Here is a 13,470-nt window from a genome sequence, read left to right on the forward strand (position 1 = left end):
CTCACCAACCATGCCCTTCCTGCCTCCTCTTCCATTCTTCTCCATGAGCTTCTCTCTCACTAAGATTCGATTCCAGTGTCCCATGTGCCAAGAAGGCCCTGGTGAGGTAGACCTCGAATCCAGACTGCTGCCTGCCTCTCTTCTGGCCCAGGGGCTCCCAAGTCCCTCACTGGTCCCTTCACACTCAAAAGCTGACACAGTAACAATAGCTAACATTTACTGAGCTCTTTCTCTGCCATAGGCTAGCACCTCACACTCACCGTTATCTTGTCATGACAACCATGAGACATTTAAAGGACGAGGACAGTGAGGCTAACAGTGATTAAATAACTGCCTCAGGGTCATACGGCTCAGAAGGGTAGTCTAGTCCACAGCCCTCACTCAAAACCTCTCCACTATCCTATCTAACTCCCCACTGAGCCATCCCATTGCGCGTCCACACACTCCAGGCTTCAAACCCAGGGTCCTACCCTACCCCCACGAGTAGCTCCCCACACCAAGGGTATCGGGGAAAGAGCTCCCAGCCTACCCGCCCATCAAGCTACGTCTTGTATAACTTATTTTTCGTTTCTTACCACATCACCAACTAAAACTGCTCATGAAGAAATGCATCCTGGTCATGTAAAAACACTATAATAAGGCATATAAAATGTATAGAGAATCAAATAAACCCCCAGGAAATACTTTCTAAATTCATCAGAAAAATTTTATTTAAATACAATAGGATTATAATGTGAGGAGGGAGCTTACCTGATACAAAAATTGCCTCTCCAATAGCTCGGACAAGAGCCTCTATCCCAACCTCTGTTTCAATAATTCTAGTTTTCACCCTTCCGTGAAGCACTCTACTGCACTGTTAAAATATTCTGCTGTTAGCAATATGCCTACCAATCTCATTCACCCCTGGTGAGAATGCAAAATGGCATAACCATATGAGGGAGAATTTGGTATATCTAGCAAAATAGTGTATGTATTTGTTTTTTGACCCAACAATTCCACTTCTAGAAATGTATATCACAGATTCACATGCAAAAATTCAAAAATGTATATGCACTGTAGTATTTTCAATACCAGAAAAAAGACTGGAAACAATCCAATGTCTATCTACAGAGACCTGGTTGAATAAACAATAGTATATCCACACAATGGACTATTGTGAAGCTGCTGAGAGAGAAAAAGAGCGAGAGTGAGTGTAAGAGCAAATGAGAGAGCAGAGAGAGAGAGAGAGAGAGAGAAAGAGAGAGAGAGAGAGGTATACACTGCAATGGAACATATTGTTAACTGAAACAAGCAAGGTGGAAAATGGTGTGTATAATATACTATCATTTATCTAACCAATAGGGATACATACATACATATACATATGTATATTGTATGTCTGCATAATTCTTTTAACTTAAAGATAAACTAAAATTTTTTAAAAGTTACAGAAAGCAAAACAAAATAATAGTGACAAGAAAAAGAAAACGAAGTTGTCTATTAAAAGAGGAAAGAAATAGTGTAATAGGATAGAGGGAGAAAATTAGACTCTCTCTGAATATTCTATGTATAATAGATTTGACTTTAAACCATGTAAATATTTTCTATGATTATAAAGTAAAACTTAAATTAAAATTTTTAAAAAAACCATCTGCTTCTGGCTAAGACGGAGGATCAAGGATCAGATTTACCCTTCCACCTGAAACCAGAAGAGAAGAAAAAAAAAGGAAACAAAAGTTTTCCAGACACTGGACATCACACAATGAAGGACATTGATCCCTGAGACACTAGAAACAAACAAGATGGGCCCTGTGACTGCCCAGCTTACTGCCTTAAGAAAGTCCACAGATTGTAATAAAAGGAGGAGGGAACACAGGTAGAGCCCAGCAACTGCACAGAGAAAGAACTGTTGAGATTCACAAAGACTCCCTTTTGTGTATTCAGCCCAGTACTGATCAGTGCATGCTTGTGAGGAAACTACTTGATTCTGAGGAAAGAACCACCTGGTAAGAAAGAATTAAGGTAACAGTGCCTGGTGTGCACAAGGGGCAGGGAATAGACTGTTCCCACCAGCAAGGTGCAAACACCTCATGATTCATGGAGTACTGTGTAGAGTACAGAGAAGGGCCTTGCCTCACAAATGGAGAAGAATTAGCCCTGAACTAAGCACTGCTCCACTTATACTTTAAAAATCTTAAAAGCAGAACAAGAAAGAATCAATTTTCCAAGTAAATTGATGGTCCTAAAACAAAGGTCCAGAAACTTTATAGGAATAAAACATGTATATACACCCAGCAAGATGAAATTCACAATCTCTGGCATAGAATGCAAAATTACAAGGCATGTAAAGAAGGTAGAAAATATGACTTATAATAAGGGGGGGGAATCAATCAATGAAAACCCATCTAGAACTTACACTGATGCAAGAATTAGCATAAAAAATCTTAAAACAGTTATCATTTGTATTCCATGTATTCAAAAGTTAAGTAAAAAGAAGATTTAAAAAAAAAACAAATTTAATTTATAGAAATGAAAAGTACAATGTGTGAGATAATAAACATACTGGATGGGATTATAATGTCAGATTAGACACTGCAGAATAAAAAAAAAAAATAGTACACTTGAAAACACAGCAATTGAAACTATCCAAAATGAAACCTATGGGAAAAAGAGAATTTTAAAAAACAAGAATGACATAGTGAGCTGTGGGACAACTTCGAAAAGCCAAATATATGTGTGACTGGAATCCTCAAAAGAGAAAGGGGGGGGAGATATTTATAGAAATAATGGTTGGAAATTTTAAAAATTTGATGAAAACTACAAACCTGCAGATCTAAGAAGCTCAACAAAACTAAGCTCAAGAAACATAAAGAAAACTATAACAAGGCATAGTATAATCAAAATTGCCCAAACAGTGACAAAGAGAAAACATTAAAAGCCGCTAAAGAAAGGAGCTATATTATAAATAGAAGAACAAAGATAAGGATGATTTCTCATCAGAAATAATACAAGCAAGAAAACAGTGGTTCAACTACAGTACTAAGGGAAAAAAACTTGTCAACCTAGATTCTATACCCAGCAAAAAATATCTTTCAAAATCCTAAAGCAAACTAAAGATATTTTCAGATATACAAAAGTTGAAAGAATTAATCATTAGCGGACCTACACTATAATAAATGTTAAAGGGAGTCCTTTAGAAAGAAAGTGATACCAGATCTAAATATGGATCTACACAGAGGAATGAAGAACATCAGAAATGGTTTAGTATATGAGTAATTATATAATGTCTTTTTTCTTATTATTTAATTTTTTTTAAGATTGACTAAACAAAAATAATGACAATGTAGTACGAAGTTTATGCCATATGTACAAATAAAATGTATGACAACAATTACACAAAGGTCAATACGTGAAAAGTAAAAGTACACTGTATTATTTCCCTATGGCTGCTGTAATAAACTGCCACAAACCAAGAGGCTTAAAATAATATCAATTTGTCATCTTAGAAGTCCAAAATTAGTCTCACTGAACTAAAGATGTCAGCAGAATTGCATTCCTTCTGGAAACTCTGAGGGAGAATCTATTTCATGCCTTTTCTGGCTTCCAGAGCCCACCGACATTCTTTGGCTTGTGGCCCCTTCCTGCATTGCATCCCTTCAACTTCTGCTTCTGTTATCACATCTTCTGCTCTGACTCTGACCCTCCTGCCTTCCTCTTATATAGGCACTCATGATTACATTGGACCCATCTGGACAATCTAGAATAGTCTCCCCATCTCAGGGTCCTTAACTGAATCATATCAGTAAAGTCTTTATTGCCATGTAAGGTAACATACTCATAGGTTCCCAGGATTAAGGTGTGGACCTCTTTGGGTTAGGAGGACATTATTCTGTTTACCACAATACCACTGTGGAGTTCTTGTACTATTCATAAAGTAGTAAAATATCACTTGAAGGTAAATTGTAATTAAAGATACATACTGTAAACACTAAGGAATCACTAAAATAACAAAACAAAGACTTATGAGCCAACAAAGGAAATAAAATGGAATCATTAATAATTCTATTAACCCCCAAAAAAGAAAATGAAGGAAAGGGTAACAGATGGATATATAGGAAACAGCAAAATGATGAATTTAAACCTAACTATAACAAAATCACATTACATGTAAATGGTCTAATCACCCCAATTAAAAAAGCATATTGTTATATTACTTTAAAAAGCAAGACACAACCACATACCATCTATAAAAAATAAAAATCTTTTAACATAAAGACCCAAGCAGATTAAAAGAATGAAAAAAGATATACTATGTTGAAGCTAATAAAAAAAAGAAAAACTAAAAAAAAAAAAAAAAAAAAAAGCTAGTATGGCTATATTACTAACAGAGAAAGTAGATTTCTGAATAAAGAATATTAGTAGAGATAGAGAGGTCATTACATAATGATAAAGGTATCGATTCATCAAGAGGCCATAACAATCCTAAATGTTTATGCACCTAAATAGACCTTCAAAATATATGAAGCAAAGATTAATAGAATTGTAAGGAGAAATAGGCAAACTCACAATTATAGTCAAAAATTTCAATACTCTCTCGGTAATTCACAGAACAAATAGACAAAAAACATCAGTAAAGATTTGGAAGATTTGAGCAACACTATCAAATAAATTGATTTCATTGATATTTACAGAAAATTCTAACAACAGGAAAATACATTGTTTTCCAGACCAAAGAGAATATTTATCCAAGACAAACTATCATCTGGACCATAAAACAAGTCTCAAGAAATATAAAAAGATTCAAGTCATACAAAGTATACTCTGACCACATGAAATTAAATTAGAAATAAATAACAGGCATATCTTTGGAAAATCCCCCAAATGTTTGGAAACTAAATAACACACTTCTAAATAATCCATGTGTAAAAGAAGAAACCAAAAGGGAAATTAGAAAATATTGAATGAAAATGAAAGCACAATGTCAAAGTTTGTGAAATAAGGCTAAAGTAGTATTTGTATTTGGAAATTATATTTAAAAGTGCCCATAGTAGAAAAGAAAAAAAATCTCAAAACAATGACCTCAATGTTTTCTACCTTAAGAAATAATAAAGAGAAAAGCAAATTAAATCCATAGTAAACAGGAAAAAGGAAAAATAACAATCAGAGAAGAAATTACAAAATAGGAAGAAAAAATTGAGAAAATCTATTATATCAAAAGCTATCTCTCTGAAAAGATCAATGAAACTGATAAACCTCTAGTCACATTGGTCAGGTAAAAAACAAAATTCAAATTACCAACATAAGGAATAAAAGAGGGTATCTCACCATAGATTCTATAGACATTAAAAGGATAATGATCGTGTGAACAAGTTTGTGCAACTCATTTTGACAAATGAAAGGGAAAAATTCCTTGTAAGTCACAAACTACCAAGGCTCAAGATCAAATGGACGACCTGAATAGCACTATATCTATTTTAAAAATTACAGTTGTAGATATAAAAAGTCCCACAGAGAAACTGCCAGGTCCAGATGGATTCACTAATAAATGCTCAAAACATTTAAGGGAGAAATATCAATTTTACATAAATTCTTCCCGAAGAAAAAAGATTGAAAGGAGGGAATACTTCCCAACTCATTATATGAGGCCAACATCACCCTTTCACCCAAACCATAAAGACACAAGAAAACTATACATCAATATCTCTCATAAACATCTATGAAACTAATAAAACTTTTGCAAAGTGAATATGACAAAATATAAAAAGGATAACACATCATGACAAAGTAGTGTTTGTCCTACAAATGCAATCTTAGTTTAACATTCAAAAATCAGCCAGTGTGACTCATCATATTAACAAACCACAAAAGAAAAATCATTTATCATTTCAATAGACTCAGAAAAACCCCTTGACAAAATCCATCATCCATTCCTGATTTAAAACTCTCAAACTAGAAATAGGAGCATCCTCAATCTGATAAAGAGCGACTACAAAAAACCTACAGCTAATATCATACTTAATAATGAAATAATGAATGCTTTCACCTAAAGATCAGAAACAATATAAGGATTTTCACTGTCACAACTTTTACCTATTCTACTGGACATTCTAACCAGTGCAATAGACAAGTAAAATAAAACTCTTCTATATTGAAAAGTTTTCTTAATTCACTAACAACATAATCAATCAACTATGTAGAAAATGTTGTAGAATCTACAGAAAGCTACTAGAACTGACAAATGGGTATAACAAGGTTGCAGGACATATGATAAATATACAAAATTAATTGTATTTCTGTATACTAGCCAAGAAAAATCAGAAATTAAAATTTTTAAAAATCCATATATAATAGTATCAAAAACTTTAGGACTTAGAGATAAATCTGACAAAAATGTGAAAGACCTGTACACTGAAAAATAAAAAGTATTGATGGGAAAAATTAAAGAAGACATTAATAAATGGGGAAATGTGTTATATTTGTTGGTTGGAAGACTCAATAATAAGAATTGTCAATTTTCCCCAAATTGATCTATAGATTCCACACAATCCCAATCAAAATCCCAGCAGATTTTTTGTAGAAATTGACAGACTGAATGTAAAATTCACGTGGAAGTACAAAGGACTTAAAATAGCCAAAATATCTTGGAAAACAAAAAAAAATTGGAGGGTTAACACTACCTGATTTCAAGATGTATTGTAAAACTACAATAATCAATACAATGAGATATTAATATAGACAAATAAATCATTGAAACAGAATTGAGAGTCCAGAAATAGACCCATATACATGTGGACATCTAATTTTTGACAAAGGCAAAATAACGATTCAGTGACGAAAGGCTTGTCTTTTCAAAAAAGTATTCTGGAACAATTAGATACAATTAGATACAATTAGAACAATTAGATATCTGCAAAAAAAATAAATTATAATCCATACCTTGCACCATGTTAAGAAATTAATTCAGAATGGAACATAGACCTCAATTATAAAACTTCTAGAAGGAAAAAAACTTGATCTGGGTTAGGGAATAATTTCTTAGGCACAACAAAATCACAATTCAAAAAATATAAAATTGATAAACTACACTTAAAATTTTAAATATCTGCTCTTTGAAGATACTATTAAGACAATGAAAATATAAGCCACAAACTGACAGAAAATATTTGCAAAGCATGTATCAGATAAAGGTTTTGTATCTAGAAGATATAAATATATGTATATTAATATGTATAATAAAAATATATATAATATAATATAAATATATATAAAACTTTAATAATAACAAAACAAGCAACTTAATTTTAAAATGAACAGGGGATTTTAACACTTTACCAAAGACCACATATGGATGGCAAATAAGCACATGTAAAGATGCTCAAAATGCAAAGTAACCACGATGAGAGACCACTATACAACTGTTAGAATGGCTAAAACTTGAAAACCTGAACATACCAAGTGTTGATGAGAATATGGAGAAACTGGAACTCAAGTACATTGTTGGAGTGAATGTAAATAGTACAAGCACTTTGTAAAACAGCTCAGCAGTTTCTTAAAATGTTAAACACACACCTTCTTTATGATCTAGCCATTACACTCACAGGTACTTTACCCTGGAGAAATGAAAGTGTATGTCCATACAAACACTTGTATACAGATGTTCATAGCAACTTTATTTATAATAGCCAAAATCTGGAAACAAATCCAAATGTCCATCAACAGGTGAATGGATAAACAAAGTGTTTTATAGCCATACAATGGAATATTGCTCAGCATAAAAAGGAATGAATTATTGATACATGTTAGCACATGGGTCATCTCAAAATAGTAATGCTAAGTGAAAGAAGTCAGACCCCAACTCTACCAAAAAAATGAAGTACATATTGTATGATTCCAGTACAGAAAGAAAATCAGTGGTTGCCTAGGGGGACGGAGTAATGAAAGGTAGAGGCAGGGGAAAGGACAGGAGGGAGGGATTACAAGGGATACAAGGACACTTGAGCATCATGATATATTATTTTGATTGTGGTGATGGTTTCACAGGTATATACATGTCAAAACTTATCAAATTGTACATGTTAAATATGCATTTATTGTATGTCAATTATATTTCAATAAAGCTGGTTTTGTTTTGTTTTGTTTTTTAATGAAAAAGCAACCCAGGGACTTCTGCTTCTGGAAAGAAGGAGTAGATATACTCTTCCATATTCCTCCCACAAAGTACAGCTAAAACTCCTAGATATTGTTTATACAATAAAAATAAGTTATTGGAAGGTAAAGAAAACAAGGCATACCAACTAGGGACTTTTAGACCCAAGGAACAACATGGTGGTGAGTTCCCCGGATATTCTTTTTCCTTTATATATTTCAGACTAGATTCTGGAAAAGTTGATAACCACAGAACACCAACTGTAGACTTTAAAAAGCCCCAATAAAATCCTGCTCCCTTTAGCCAAAGGGCCAAGAAAGGGACAGCCTAGAAGGGCATCCTAACATCCTTGCAGGCTTGGTGTCAGAAAAGGAGTGAGTGAGGAGCTGATACCCCATGGTGTCAGAGGAGGCCATATGGAGAAGAGTCATAAAGCATCCTTCCTCCTCCCAGCTCGGGTAGTTATCAGCGGAGGCCTAGTGGGGAGCCTGACCTCCCATCCCCACCTAGAAATAATGAGATGTTCTTCCCCTGGCGGGGTGAGTGGAGAACCTGGACTTCCACACCCATCTGACAGTAATGAGGGGCAAACCCACCCACCACTACCAGCACAATGTCATAAGATTTAAATAAAATCTGAAGTATCATAATATTAATATTATGGCCAAAATGTATAGGAATCAATCAAAATTCATTCATACAAAGAACCAGGAAAATCTTAACTTGAAAGAGAAAAGATAATAGATATTAACTCTGAAATAACACAAATGTTAGAATTATCTGACAAGGATTTTAAAGCTGTGATCACAAAAATGTTTCAACAATTATAAACACTTGAAACAAATGAAAAACTATAAAGTCTCAGCAAAGAAATAGAAGACATAAAGAAGAACCAAATGGAAATTTTAGAACTGAAGCACACAATCAAAAAAATAAATAAATAAATCTCAATGAATGGGCTCCACAGCAGAATGCAGGAGATAAAAGAAAGACGTAGTGAACTAGAAGAGAGAACAATAGAAATCACCCAACCTGAGCAACAGAGAGAAAATAGTCTTGGGGAGGAGGGGAGAGGAGCCTAGGAAACTCATGGGACTATACCAAAAGATCTAACATTTGTGTCAGTGGAGTCCCAGAAGGGAGTGGGACTGAAACTATAAGAATAACAGCTGCAATTTTCCCACATTTGGCAAAAGACACAACAAACCTACAGATTTCAAGAAGCTTAATAAATTCTAAAAAGGATAAACCCAAAGAAATCCACACCAAGGCACATCAAAATCAAATTTTGAAGACAAAGAAAAACTCTTGAAAGCAAAGAGAGAGCAATGACACCTCACTTATAAGTGGAAACAATTTGAATGACAGCGTATTTCTCATTACAAACCACAGAGGCCTAAAGGAAGGGCCAAAACATTTTTCAAGTGCTAAAATAAAAGGACTGTCAACCCAGAATTTTGAATCCAGTAAAAGTATCCTTCAGGAATAAAGAAAACAAGCATTCCCAGATGAAGGAAAACTAAGAGAAGTTGGTACTAGCAGACTTACTTTAAAAGAATGGCATTTTAAATACTTACTCAGAAGGAATTATTTTTTTAAAAAGGAAACCTGGAACATCAGGAATAAAGAAAGAATGAGAGTAAAAATATGAGTAAATACAAGAGGCACTTCTCAAATTTTTAAAATTATGTTTGATGGTTGAAGCAAAAATTATAACACTGTCTGATGCGGTTGTCAATGTATGTAGAGAAAATGTTTAAGACACCATATTATAAATGTGAGAGGGTGAAGAGATTTAAATGATGAGAGGGAGCCATAGGTATGATTACAAAGAGTTAGTATGAGGGAGGTCTTTTTGGTGAGGGAATAGTTTTGTATCTGATTATGGTGATGGTTCCATAAATCTATACATGTGATAAAGTACCATGTTTCCCCGAAAATAAGATGTAGCCGGGCAATCAACTCTAATGAGTCTTTGGAGCAAAAATTAATATAAGATCCAGTATGATATTATTATATCATATATTATATCATATTATATTATATTAAAGATCCGATCTTACATTACAGAAAATAAGACTGGGTCTTGTATTAATTTTTGCTCCAAAAGACGAACTAGAGCTGATTATCCGTCTAGGTCTTATTTTCGGGACAACACAGTAACATAGAAGTATGCATACACATTTTACCAATGCCAATTTTCTGGTTTCGATATTATACTATAGTTACGTAAGGTGTATCCATTGGGAGAAATTGGATGAATGGCATAAGGGATCTCTCTACTATGTTTGCAACTTCCTGTGAATCTATAATTATTTCAAAATAAAAAGTTAATTAAAAATACAAAGATATTATATAAAACCCCAAATAAAGCAATACCTAATAAGTGAAAGCAAAATGAAACAAACCCAAGTGTGTTAACTGAGTTATTAATAGTAGCACAACCACACAGAGAAACTATTTCAAGTGACCTTAGAATATAGTAATTTGACTCTGCATTCTTAATAGGAACGATCCTAAGAACAAAATGAAAAAATAAATCTTAAACCATTTTCAGTAATCTTATTGTTGTGTACCAATCTTATTGTTGTTAGTCTCATTTTATTCTGATACTGTTGTAGGTGTGTATATTGGGGGGAAAAGCAAGTAATTATGTTGGCATCATTAAGAGCCAGGATTTTTTTAGCGTAAGAGAAAGGAGATACAGAATTAAGATAGTTAAGTAAAAACTGTGTAAAACTGAATTGAATGAGGAATATCAGTATAATTTCATAATGTAGCTTCTCTTTTAAAAAAAAAAAATATTGGGCTGGCCCGGTAGCTCAGGCGGTTGGAGATCCATGCTCCTAACTCCGAAGGCTGCCAGTTCAATTCCACATGGGCCAGTGGGCTCTCAACCACAAGGTCACCAGTTCGATTCCTCGACTCCCTCAAGGGATGGTGGGCAGCGCCCTTGGAAATAAGATTGAACATGGCACCTTGAGCTGAGCTGCCGCTGAGCTCCCAGATGGCTCAGTTGGTTGGAGCACCTTCTCTCAACCACAAGGTTGCTGGTTCAACTCCCACAAGGGATGGTGGGCTGTGCCCTCTGCAACTAGCAACGGCAACTGGACCTGGAGCTGAGCTGCGCCCTCCACAACTAAGACTGAAAGGACAACAACTTGACTTGGAAAAAAGGTCTGGAAGTACACACTGTTCCCCAATAAAATCCTGTTCCCCTTCCCTAATAAAATCTTTTTTAAAAAATTATATTTCTTAATTCTGCTCACTAAAAATTCCTAGAAGCACTGACCAACCCAGGATCAAAGGGCACCACTAGCATGTTGTCTCTAAATAATATTTCCTACAAAAAGGAAACAGGGTTTCTTAGAGAAATAGTTGATTGCAGGTCTGGGGCAGTAAGTGTCTAACATGAGTCTGAAGTTTGTCCTAATATTAGGATACCAAGAAAGCTATCAAAAATTACTGGAGAATAATAGCAGCAACGGATTAAAATGCATCCAATATGTTTTAATCTGTGAATACACAATGGTACTCAAATAAATAAATAAACTTTATTGATCACCTCTGGAGAATACCAGGGAACCAAACACATTATTTTGAAAACAGGTAAATAAAGGGGGGGAAATTATTTATCCTGCCTTTCACATGTGAACTGTGCTTCACAATAACCAAAATGTGAATGAGATCCTATTTGGATCCTGACATAAACTACAGGGGGAAAGAAATGTTGACCAAATATTTGATGATATTAAAGTCTCACTGTTAACTTTGAGCTTTGATAGCTATTGTAGATTTGTTTGTTTCTTTTTTCTAAGTCCTTACCATGTAGAAATGCATACTGAAATATTTACAGATAAAATAATATGCATCTTGGATTTGTTTCAAAATAACCTGGGGTGAGAAAGAAAGTGGGAGGTGAGTGTAATGAAACCAGATCGGCCACTGAGTTGATCATTGTTGAGGCTAGGTGACAAATACATGGAGATTCATTTTACCATTGTCTCCACTTTTGAGTGGGTTTGAAATGTCTCATAATAAAAAGTTTGCAAAATATACCCCTATAGAACCAAAAAAGTGCATTCCTATGGTTGCCTCCCTAATCTCCACCAACTCGTCTTTATTCTTCTGTTCTCTGGAGCTCAGAAGACTAGTGTCATAACAATAGTAAGATCAACAATAGTAGCCAGCATTTTTAGAACACATACTATATGCTGACCTCATATTATGAGCGTTTTTTAATGAATATATGCATTTAATACTGACAAGATCCTTAGGTAAGTACTATCATTAACCCCATTTTACAGATAAGGAACCTTAGGGAGGGAGAGCTGATGACAAAGCTAAGCCTCAAACCCAGATCCGACTGCAGATTCCCACACTAACACACAAGGGGGTAAAAGATGAAGACACCTGTCCTCAGTCTTCCCTTTTCTGGGCTAAACACCCTGCTTCTCTCCTACCAATGAAGCTTCAATAACCCACACCATCCTTGGAACACCTGCCAAGAACTATAAAAGTAGTTGAGTTTCTTGAAAGAATCGCAGCCTGCCGCACAGCTTGCCCCACCCACTTGCACTGCAGGGACTCCCAGACAAGCTCTGGTCCCCGGGAGCCCAAGCATGCGCACATCCAGGGGTATCATGGCTCACCTGGGCCTCGGTGCCTCTTCTCCATCCAGATGTAGCAGTTGTTCTGGGCCACCCCAGTCTGTGAGTCCAGGAAGGGGAGCCGCACGCTGCGCTCTGCACACAGCCGCGAGTTGTAACTGCGGCAGTGCTCAATGGCTTCCTTGTAGAACTGGTCCCCAAGCCTGCGGGGAGACAGAGAGGAGGAATGAGGCTGGGGAAAACCAAAACACACCCAGAAGGAAACTGATGCCACCCACCATCCTCCCTGGGAAGATCTACAGTTATGAAGACTAAGGCAATGACTACCAAGGGCCTGGAGCCAAGGTGCAAAACTCAGCTGGGTGTCAGGTCTCAACCAGGTTCTATTTCCTATGCCAAATCCACCAGGCAACTTAGAAACCTCTTTAACAAAGAGCCAAAGGCCCCTAGAACAAACTGAAAATTAATAAACAGAACCCTCATTTAAAATGGAGTCAGGAGGCTAGAAGAGAGAGCTCTGTGCACATTACTGACCCCAACCGGAAGAGTGGTACCTTGCATCTCCGATAGGAAGTGTTACACCTGGTGCTACACCTCAGCAGGAGGAAGACGATACCTCCTCGCCCAGTAACAGCTCAGCCAATGGGAGACTGTCATAACTCAGCCAATGAAAAGTCACTCTACTTCGAACTCTCAGTTTCTAGCAATGGACTCTTCATTTACAACAGCCCTGCC

General features: G+C 35.6%; 1 protein-coding gene across 7 annotated transcripts in view; it reads right to left on the bottom strand.

Annotated features, from left to right (window-relative positions):
• Positions 1-13,470, bottom strand: part of DPF3 (double PHD fingers 3) — a 254,843-nt gene that overhangs the window by 132,248 nt on the left and 109,125 nt on the right. For all 7 annotated transcript variants that reach the window (XR_013993331.1, XR_013993332.1, XR_013993333.1 and 4 more), the window contains exon 2: positions 12,778-12,938. Coding sequence is in view for 3 of the 7 variants with exons in the window: in XM_081048238.1 (XP_080904364.1) it covers positions 12,778-12,938 (161 nt within the window). In the remaining 4 variants the exon portion in view is untranslated. The remainder of the gene's footprint in view (positions 1-12,777; positions 12,939-13,470) is intronic.

The sequence above is a fragment of the Rhinolophus hipposideros genome (assembly GCF_964194185.1).
Source record: "Rhinolophus hipposideros genome assembly, chromosome: 5".
NCBI classification, from domain to species: Eukaryota; Metazoa; Chordata; class Mammalia; order Chiroptera; family Rhinolophidae; genus Rhinolophus; species Rhinolophus hipposideros.